The sequence below is a fragment of the Camponotus vicinus genome, unplaced genomic scaffold, assembly GCF_025532165.1.
Source record: "Camponotus vicinus isolate PSW18456_S1 unplaced genomic scaffold, iyCamVici1.0 SCAF_3, whole genome shotgun sequence".
In the NCBI taxonomy this organism is placed as follows: domain Eukaryota; kingdom Metazoa; phylum Arthropoda; class Insecta; order Hymenoptera; family Formicidae; genus Camponotus; species Camponotus vicinus.
The window spans coordinates 14,437,216-14,448,404 of record NW_028141967.1 but is presented as its reverse complement, the minus strand read 5'-3'; the positions used below and the strand labels follow the sequence as shown (position 1 = coordinate 14,448,404).

Sequence of the window (11,189 nt, the reverse complement as noted above, 5' to 3'; positions counted from 1 at the left end):
AACGAATCTGTTGAAGAGAGAACTGACGAGTCCTTCCGTAGACAAACAAATTCTGAACATCACACAGGTCGATCGCCTTTGTTACATATTAGGCCTCCAATTGACATGATTTCATCTTTCGTATTGGACTTCATGCATCTCGTGTATTTAGGAGTAATGAAAAAACTCTTATTTTATTGGTTAAAGGGCACTTTAAAAACCCGATTGAGTCACACCGGAAAGATACTATTGTCTGATTTCTTATTAAAGTTACAAAAACAAATCCCTTGTGAGTTTCAACGTACTACACGGTCCTTAATGGAAATAGAACGATATAAGGCAATTGAATTCAAATTCATATTGCTGTATGCAGGACCGATAATTTTTAAAAAGGTATTGTCGAAAGATATTTATAGACATTTTCTTCTTTTTCATACAGCTTGTCGTATATTATGTTCCAAAACAAGAGCTATAAGAGATTGTGTTAACGCCAGAAATCTCTTGAGGAACTTTGTTTTGCTCATGCCACGTTTTTACGGTGAAACAAGTCTTATTGGAAATGTACATAACCTCATCCACTTGGCAGACGACGTAGAGCTTATGGGTTGCTCAATTTCCCATTACACCGCTTTTCCATTCGAAAATGCGCTTGGTAAAATTAAAAAATTTCTCCGTAACGGAAATAAACCTTTGGCCCAAATTTGCAAGCGTTTACACGAAACTTTTCTTGTAAATTGTCAAAAAGCCACCCCAGAAATGGATTTACAAGTATTAACTCAATTACGCCCAGATGAAACAGGACAAATTGTCGTTAAACGTCTAAAATACCAAGGTATGACTCTCACTACAAAGTCCGGATAATACGGTGTTATTAAAGAATGAAACTTTGTTACAAATCAGCAATATGTATTTTCTGGCCGGACGGAAAAAGGACATTTATATTTGTGGTACTAAGTTGAGAAAGAAAAAATCACTCTTGTCATATCCGTGTGATTCAAACTCTTTGCATATGTGGATTGTTGTTAAAGAAGAGAATCTTTCAGGATCATACCATTTAAATCAAGTGTCACAAAAAATGGTTACGTTTGATTTCAGTGATGAGAAAGAATCAAAAATTTACACAATGCCCCTTCTTCATACGTAATTTAGTTTCCTATATCGAGAGAGTTTACCCGGAGGAAAAGGAAATACACATACGGCTAATGTTTTATGAAAAAAAAGTTCTGCCTTGCATGCAAAATTATTTGCATGTTATGCTAAAAAAAAGTAAAAATTCATATGTTGTGCAAAAAAATGTGCAAAAAAAAGTCGTACAAAAAAACTTTTCTACCACATTCGATATTTTATTTTTTATTTTTATGTGTAAAGTGTAATGTATACGTGAGACACCGTGTAGAATGTGTGGCGCCACCGTAGCCTCCATACGAGGCGGTGGGCGGGGGGTAATGGTGGACTCAGTTACTGCTTGGCAGTTGGTACCCGGCCGGTGACGAACAGAATAATATTGCTCTCACTTATTATAAAAACTCTACAGAGTAAATTGAAGTTAAGAAATTGCCGTGATAACTGAATTCTTAATTATCATAGAATTTAATTGAGAAGCACATATCAAAATCATTTAAAACTCTGACAACGTAGTAGATGTGATTGTGTCTTGTCGCCGCTATTTTAGGTGAGTATGTTGTGTCGCCATGTTACTTTGTCTTATAACTCGATAATACTACGAATTATACCCAATGATAAATATAACCTCGTAATATAAGCCGCTATTTTAGGTGATTGTGTTGTGTCTTATCGCCGTCATGTTACTTTGTCTCAAAACTCAGTAATACTACGAATTCTACCCAACGATAAATATAACCTCGTAACACGAACATCTACGAAATTGCAGTAAGTAATCTCATTCAATTTGGTTTATTATTCTGAACAAATGAAAAAAAAAACTAAAGAAAACAAGTAGGGGCAAAGGGGTAGCCTACTCGGACACTTGCAATTTTGCAAATTTGAAATACATTGTAATATTTTTTAAATCAGAGATAGGTTAATGCAAATAATAAGCAAAACTAAAAATTAAATACTTTTGTAGTAGGTAAAAGGAAAGGCATATTCCATATATTGATAACCAATTTTTAATAATATGCATTTTTAAACTTTTATCAGAGCACAATTGTCTTGAAGCGCGTACGAACAATGGACAAGGACCTTGATAAGTCCGACGCGCTGCTACTGTTCGCACTTGTCGAGACACGCAGAGAGGCATACTAGTTGTCAAAACAATAACCATAGATACACGGGATATTTGAAATTCAATAATGTCCGGGGCTACCCCTCGTTCCCCGTACTTGGAAAAAAAACTGAAATCGAGAAATCCTTTTGAAAAAATCTTCAATTTATCTATGCATGAATTTATTTTTTCTATTTAGTTTATTACGAAAATTTTCATTAATTAAATATAATATTTTTAGAGCCTTGAAACAGAATTTTATGCAAATAAAAAAAATTTGTCGAACTTATATATTCTTATTCTCATTTATTGATTTGTTTATTTATTCATTTTTTTATGTATTTATTTATGTCTTTATTTTATTTTTCTTCAGAAAAATGACTTATTTATATAAAATAGTCTTGTTCGAGGATGACAAGGCAGAAACGTTCAGTGTTGATGTAGTCCCAACAAACTGGATATTCATTTCAGAAGAACTAAATAGTAAAGCTTGTCATTTTCCTGTTGGTTTCCATTCAGTCCATCACAAATTTCTAATTTGCATAAGAAGGTTAAAAACTGCCAACCTGCTGAGGATTCATGGCCGATACATCGAATAAAAATACATGGGAGTAATAAGTCTTTTCAGAATTATTACTAAATTTTGAGACTCTTCCCACTACTTGCAAATGCGCCTGGGTGTAGATACTTATAAAGAAGCATGTGCAGCAGTTGAAAAACTAGAATATGATCGATACGCATTCTCTACCGACAGAGAATCTTCAGTTGAGAGAATAATTATTGAGGAAAATCAAATTGATAAATTTGAGAAAGTACAGCAGAAGTCAATCACTGAAGAGTTGAATGAGACTAGAGTTGAGTTGAATGATGATTTAAATATTGGCGATAGCAAAAAAAGTGAGTCACAATATAAATCTTTCCTATACAGTTTACTAACCTCTAAATATAAATACCATTTCGATTAATCAATTGAAAAATAGTTCCTAAGACGTTTTCTTTAAAATATATAAATTTACAAAAATCAAGAATGAGTAGAATCTCTCGTTCACCATCTTATTCGGTCGATTATTCTGAATCTGAGGAAGGGGACAAGGAATTCTCCTTGGAGTCAGACTCAGTGGCATCGTCGTTGCACGAGGCTCCAGGCCCATTATCCAAGCATAATAAAGAAATAAAAAAAAAGAAACACTTATCAATTACTCAGTCTCAGTTATTATCGTCATTCGATGATTCTGCTATGGAAATTTCAGATGGAAAAAAAGATGAGAAGTAAGTCATTCATTTCAAACAAGAAATTCGGATTTGATTGGCTCAAAAAAAACTATTATTAGTGAATCCTCACCTCTCAGTGAGTGTGACTCGGAAATGTTTAAGGAAAATAGATCGAGTAAATCAAAGGAAAAAATTTCTGAAAAACTATCAAAATTTCCCTCTTCTGCAGCATCCACTGGAGAAGGGATAATTTTGGTAGGGAAGCAAAATTCTATTTGTGAATTTGAATCACCATCACAATCAAAAAAAAGGTTCCGTTCAAGTCCTGATTCTTCATTGTCAGAATTTGATATTGATAAGACGTACACAGGAATACCAAAGACTAGTAGACGACGATCTCCATTGAAAGAAAGAAAATCAAAAAGAGCTCGTCCAATTTTACCTGCACCAACTAGCTCCAAAGATCAAAATACTTCTTTCACATCTCAGCTGAATATATCCAGCTTCGAGTCTTCTCAACGTAAAAGGCCAGAAGAAAACTCCAGACGTTCACGTTCAGCAGAAGCTAGTTCGAAGGACGATAAAATTGTGACTTTGGGTAAAATATAAAATTAATCGTTCAAGTGCAAAGTCACTATATTTAAAATGAGTATACATATATTTATATATATGTATACTATGAATATATTTATTTATTTATTTATTTTTTTTGTTCAGCTACTTTGAATCGTTCACGCTCCGAGTCTCCTAAACATAAAAGGCCAGGAATAAATTCCAGACTTTCACATTCAGAGGAGACTGGTTCGAAGGGCGATGAAATTGTGACTTTAGGTTAAAAAAGTTCACCGTTCAAGTGTAAATTTGTCATATTTTAATTTTTTTTAATTAGGTTTTAATTAATTTCCAGCTTCTTTGACAGCATTGATAAAGACAGTTCATAACAGTTTATCATCTAAAATTGACCGATTCTACGGAGCTCAGGTGGAAATGAGTGGAAAAATTGACAAATTAACAGATATCTCTCAACAAAAATGTCGAATAGAAAGTGAAGACGAAATTGAGGAAAATAATCTAATTTTATTACCAGTTGGTACAAAAGAAGTCTTCGATATTTTTGATGTCAGACTCAAGGATGATAAAGAATATTGTTGCAAAATCGTAAGTACTTGAGTTTAATCGTTAGATAACACTACTCTCTGTTATTTCATTTTCCATTGATTCTTTAAACTGTGTAAACAATGTTTTCTTCATATTTTACATTTTTTAATTAAAAATTATATATTTTTTGTTCCAGAAAAATCGTATAAAAAATATGATTCCAAGAAACAAAACCTACGAGACACACACTCTCTCTATCATCCTTCGAACATTTCTTACGAAAGATCTCGTACGTTCAAGTTTCACTGCACTACAGAAAACAACAGACAAAGTTCCTTTGAAGGAAACCAATTTCTACAAATGCCTCCTAGGTACGTAATCAGTTTTTTTGTTTATACCTCATCCGTTAATGATTTATAAATCAATAATTACGACGTATATTATGTTATTTATTATTTTTCCAGATGTTCATTTAAAAATTCTTGGTGATGCTATGGACGAAGAAAAATTTAAAGGGGCACTGAAAGGATCACTTAATGCGGCTAAAGATTGGGAAGGAGGACGTGCATTGAGACGAGGTTAAAATACAGTTGACAATCAACGTCGTTTTAATTGTTTTTTTCAGTTCTTTTCAAGTAAAATTTTCTGTGCAATCATTTTCAAGTCAAGTTTCTCATATAAGTGTTATTGAAGAATTCTTTTTTCAAAGGAAAGCAATAATGAGTTAAGTGTTTTCTCTACTACAGGATTTGCTCTTGATAAAAAATGAGATTGTTTATTTTTATTTTTATTTTCATTTAAATAGAAAAAATATCTATTGATTATTTTCGAATTAAGTAATTTCAATTAAGTATCTTCGATAAAATGTTATAAAAAAGACTACAGTGTTTGAAACACTTCACCGATTATATTAAAAAAAAATATGATGTAAACAAATTTATTCTTGTTTTGAGATTTTGTTTTTAAAGGAAAGCCATAATGAGTTAGGTATTTTCTCTACTTGCTGTATCTACAGGATTTGTGCGTTATAAAAAATGAGATTGTTTATTTTTGTTTATTTTTATTTTCATTTTAATAGAAAAAAAATTTATTGATCAATTTTTAATTAAAGTATCATTTAAGTATCATTTAAGTATTCATTTAAGTATTTTCGAAAAAAATGTTACGAAAAGGAAGACTACACTGTTTGAAACACTTCACTGATTATATAAAAAAAATTGTTTGATGTAAACAAAATTATCGTATTTTGACAAATTTGTACTTATAGAAAAAGTAACAATAAGTATATTTAGTGAAAAATATAATTGAAAAAATGTAAATAAATATAAGAGTTTGTTATAAGAAAACACTGTAATTAATTATCAATCAAAAAGTCAAAACATGAATAAATAAATAAAAAAAAAGAAATAGCTAACTTTGTCAGGTCTCTAAATGGTGAACCCTATCAAGCCCTGAAATTATTAACTTTAGCCGATCCTTATCTGGTTTTCATTGTCTGGCCCTTGCCTGAAATCTTCATCCGGCCCACGGCCGGTGACCTCTATCTGGACATTGTCCTGTCAACTTTATCAGGTCCTTGAGTGGTTAGCATGATCAGGCCCGTATGCATCCATCGCGTTACACCCCTGATCAAGGCCGGATAAGATAACCGGGTAAGGACCTTACTTTTCAAAAAAGGCAACCTCATCCGGGCCTTATGTGACACCTAGTAAAATTTCTAGTCGGGTAGCCATAGATAGCGATACCTACGACGGGGTACGCTGCACTGTATGCTCTCGAAATCTCGCAAATTTCTTCCCTTTCGACTGCAACCAATGTATCGCTGCATATGTTAGATTCGCCAGGGAGTTAAGGCAGCAAGACATAAATTATTATTCACTTCCTTACCCGATTAAAGTTTTCGTGACCGGCACCATACCCGCTAGCTTTACTGTACGGGACTTCCCGTGACCACAAGAGCCATGGCACCCCTCGCCGGTAACCTTGTCGATAACTCCCCAGCGGCCGGTAACGTCGTTTCCGCCGTTAACGCCTTCAGGGCCTCTTGGTTCGCTTTCCCTTGGGAAAATCTATCGCTCGGGTAGCCTAGTCGCAGGCACTCCCCAGGGCCTCTGCCCCTGAAATAAGCGACCCGTCCGGCGCAAGGTCCGAGTACTCGTAGGAGCCGCGACCCCGCCGAGACGTAACACAATGTATTATACTATTAAAAGAAACATTAAAAGCCGCGCAACGTCAGTTGCAAGAGATGCTACACAATCGCGCCATGGAAGGTCGCGGATTATATCTTACTCCTTATAAATATGGAACCTCAACGAGAAAAAAAACGTCAAAGAGAAGCTAAAAATGGCGCAGGGTACAACTACCAACGTACAATTGCTACAACTGGCAAAACGTATGTGCATTTCATATTTTAGAGGTGTTTTCATGTGCAACTCGTTACCGATGCATGATGATGATGGAATCGACGTTACATCGTATGTTCGATCTTGACCAATGCATAGATGTAACTTTTGATCGATTGGATAAAATTACCGAAACAGTTGATGTTAAGTTTACGCAATTCTCCAATATCGCGTCCACTATAATAAATCCGAAAGAAGTATCAAATGTAATATGCGCGAGTGACGCTTTCAACAAGCATCAGCTCGTCGATTGCGAGCTGGCAACTTTAGTTTTTAGTCCATAGTACGTAAGAAAAATATGTAAAACAAGAATAAAAAGTTTTAAGTCTAAATCATGACGTAATTTCTTCGCACATATTTCCATCCTTTGCGCTCTCTCTCGTGCTAATTATAAGTCTCGCTATCGTTCTCTCTCTCGCACGCGTTGTCTTTCGCTATCGTTTTCTCTCTTTCGTACGCGTTCTCTTCATGCTATCGTTCTCTCTTTCGCACGCGGTCTCTTCGCGATATTATCGTTCTCTCTCGCACGCGTTGTCTTTCAAAGGAATACAGCTGTTTATATTGTTTATCAACTGGACATCGGCATATGTAATACAATATTGTTTATACTTGCGATAAAACATCCAACACGTGCGCCGAAACGAGCGTCCCCTGCCCCGCAGCCCCCGCGCCACCGAAATCCTCTCCGTCCCGCATGACGTCATTCCCCTCGAAATCCCCCTCGCGCCTCACCCCCCCCCCCCTGAGAGGACCTGAGTTAGGACCCGCCTTCTACACCTATTCGTTAAATTCATGCGAGCCGGATGATTACGTAGGATTGTCGTTTGATTCGCCGAATTTAACGCATGGTCTGGAGGTCTTCTCCTGGAGGTATATCTTTTCGTCCGGCGTGTGACTTGAGTCATGAAGATATTTGGCGACTCGTGAGCTCGTTAACCCAGAGCGCTGGTGGTCTCGATATCGCTGAACAATTTAACGTACGGATATATAACGTATTATATGTCGCATTGCTTTCAGGTTGCGGTCGCGTCGCGTTAACACGTGGGGATATCGCGAAACTCTCAATAGTTGAAATTAATAATTCGGATAACCTGTGCTTCCTTCGCGCTCTCGTAGTAGCTCAAACTTATTGCGAGCGCGGTAATATCCGTACGGGTGAGCTATATGAAAAATGGAACGCGATAAGATATCTGCACTCCACGTTACAACGCGAATGGGCGTTACAGCTAAAGAGGAATGCGAGTGTCGTAATACCGGAAGAGGGTTGCGGGATTCGCGAAATCGAACGTTTCCAACGTTATTTCATCGCCGACAATATCGCGATTGTTGTACATAATTTCAATACTTTTGGTCGCGGCGAAAAGTCGTATGACGGAACCGAAATACTCGCTTCTCTTGGACGAATCCTCACGGCGATTAAATATCATGTATTAGGAGGATTCACGTCATTATAACCCTATTTTAAATTTAAAAGACGCTGCTGGTACTCGCGATTATTGTGTAGCGTGTAATGTAGGCTTTCGAAATGATACGCCTAATAGTCACCGATGTTTGAATAAATGCCCGCGATGTTTAGCCGTGTGATTCCACTTACGCCGAAACAAAATGCGACGCGTGCAATCGGTTATTTTACGGTGCGGGGTGTTTCGAGCGTTATCGCAGCGAGAAATCGTACGACTGTAGAACACGCGCAAATGTTTGTAGCGTCGTGCGATTTTGCAATAGTTGCGGTCGTGTCGTTAAATCGAATTCAAAACACTGTTACGTCCGGTCTCCACGATTTTTTTCTTTCTTCGAAATGATATCATGGAAGAAAGAAACCAAGGATCGGCTTGCATTTGGAATGCAAAGCGATTCTTCTTAGGAATAACGATAGCGCGTAGAAGAACGCAACCTAACCCGTGTATATCACCATTAAACCTTAACAAATCTAATACAGAGAATGGCCAGTCGAGATAGCGCTAACGGAACACTAAATAAATTCTTGAATTATGAGACGCGAAATTATTATAAGAGATTCCAACAGCTCCGTATTTATTGGTATAGCTTACTCTCGAAACCGCTCTATCTCAGACATTTCTAAAACAAAGATCCATTGGTTCTCGGGAAGATTGACAAAAAATAAACATAAGACAAACCTTTTGAAATTAATAGTGCACGTGCGCTCGTTAGACAGGCCACCCTCAAGCGTTCTCCGAAGCGTCAAACGATAAGATAATCAGCTCACTCCCACTCTACTGGATGTAGCTAATTCTCGAGCCAAAGGGCTTAACCAATTAAAATCTTAAGACACCCCACTCCTCCTAAAAATTAGGCTCCTTGACCTTAAGAAGGGAGTAATAGAAATTAATTCATTCGGTTAAAAAAGATTCCCACCATCCAGAAGGGAGGAGGAGCAAAAACTTTAAAACTCGTGAGCTGAAGTCGCGGACACACACACACAGTTCACTATACAAAAATCTTACGGCAGCTCATAGTCTTCCGGCAGTTCATAGTTTTTCTCAACAGTACGACAATACACAGTCTTTCCAATCAATTCGCCCATATTAAGGGGGGAAATACATTTACAACTTTCAAAAAATGAATTTTTTTTGCATAATATGTTGGCTTAGCATTTCAAGAATGTAATCCCAAAATTTTAAATCGAAATTCGAAATAGTTTGGAAGTTACAGCTGTTGAACGGGACGCGCCTCTTGAGGCCTGGCAGCGCGCCGTAGATATACGGGCGCGCTCGGCGCAGAGCTCCCTTTCTTTTATTATCTCCGCCAATTAGCAACACTCGTACGCTATCGGGCTCGTGTGCTATCGCATCCCGTCCGGAATGTTCAATTGTTTATGTTTAGCAAGAGAGCGTTGGAACTCGTTTTACATTCAAGTGTCGTCAGTTTCGCTCCAAAATTCAGTCTGTTCAGACGTATTTTTTGAGAATTTTGCCAGATATTTTTGAGTAAATTAAAATGTCGTATCCGAAAGGTAATAAGGAAACATCGGATCGCCCATCAAAGAGACGCAAAAGAATATTTTTCGGTAACCAGTTTACTAAAAAAAGTGATAAAAGTGAAGAGGGAAGTTCAAGCGCGAGTGCTAAAAAAATTTTAACCGCCGATGCCACCGATATTCCGTGGACCCTTTTGCACGGTTATCGGCTAATTGAATTTTACACAGTTTTTGCAGCTTTGACAGAGATAGTTATTTGTCGCAAGTGCAAACAAACTATAAAATTTGAAGAAGCTGCAAATCGAGGACTCGGTTTCAAACTAGTTTTGTTATGCCGCTGTGGACGAAGAGACATAAATTCAGGCCCTTTAATTAATACTGGATATGAAGTGAATCGCCGAATTGTTTTCGTTATGCGTCTTTTAGGCATCGGCAGAGAAGGAATTAATTTATTTTGTAATTTAATGGATATCTGCAGCGGTATAAGCGAGAGCACGTACAACAATATCATCGTGCATATTCATTCGATTGCAGAATCCGTCTTCGAACGCCTAAGCAAGAAAGCTGTGGAAGAAGAAAAAAAAAGGAATGAACAACATGAGCGGCTCATTTTGAATTTAAAAGTGTCCGGTGATGGCTCTTGGAAGAGACGTGGCTTCAAATCATTATATGGAGTAACTACGCTTTTAGGCTACTATACCGGTAAAGTTATTGATTTAATAGTTAAAAGCAGTTACTGTCATGCATGTACACTTTGGAAAAATAAGAAAGACAATCCAGATTATGAAGAATGGTATGCAGAACATGAGGAGGAATGCATTCTCCCTTCGAACGCTAGGTGAATATAACGATCTGTATTTAAAAGTCGACGTCTTGTTATTAGCAGACATTTTTGAAAGTTTTCGCGATAGTTGCATCAAAAGTTATGGACTCGATCTCGCATACTATATTCTTCCCGGGTATACGTGGGACGCGATGCTAAAATATACAAATATTACGTTTGAATTGTTTACCGATATCGACATGGTTATGTTTATCGAACATGGAATACGCGGCGGTCTAAATCAATGTTCGGGCAGATACGCTCATGCTAATAACAAGTACATGGAGTCGTACGATTCATCGAAATCATCGTCGTACTTGATATATTTTGACGTTAATAATTTATATGGATGGGCAATGTGCCAACCGTTGCCTTACACCGATTTTCGATGGGTCGATGATGTGTCGAATTTTGACGCATCATCTATCGCGCTAGATCCGCCTACAGGCTATATCCTCGAGGTAGATTTAGAGTATCCGCAACATCTTCACGATACGCATACTGATCTTCCGT

At 37.0% G+C, this 11,189-nt stretch overlaps 1 protein-coding gene across 2 annotated transcripts; it reads left to right on the top strand.

Annotated features, from left to right (window-relative positions):
• Positions 1-923: 923 nt before the first annotated feature.
• Positions 924-5,707, top strand: LOC145968499 (uncharacterized). Of its 2 annotated transcripts, XM_083094005.1 has the most exons (9): positions 924-1,651; positions 1,755-1,869; positions 2,577-3,100; positions 3,230-3,472; positions 3,645-4,013; positions 4,133-4,246; positions 4,323-4,573; positions 4,710-4,884; positions 4,978-5,707. In XM_083094005.1, the coding sequence occupies exons 4-9, from the start codon at positions 3,430-3,432 to the stop codon at positions 5,094-5,096; spliced, it is 1,071 nt and encodes a 356-aa protein (XP_082950131.1). In that variant the 5' UTR covers positions 924-1,651; positions 1,755-1,869; positions 2,577-3,100; positions 3,230-3,429; the 3' UTR covers positions 5,097-5,707. The 2 variants fall into 2 exon arrangements, with proteins under 2 accessions (XP_082950131.1, XP_082950130.1); XM_083094004.1 differs by lacking the exons at positions 924-1,651; positions 1,755-1,869; positions 2,577-3,100 and having other exon boundaries at positions 3,218-4,013.
• The last annotated feature ends 5,482 nt before the right edge of the window (positions 5,708-11,189 follow it).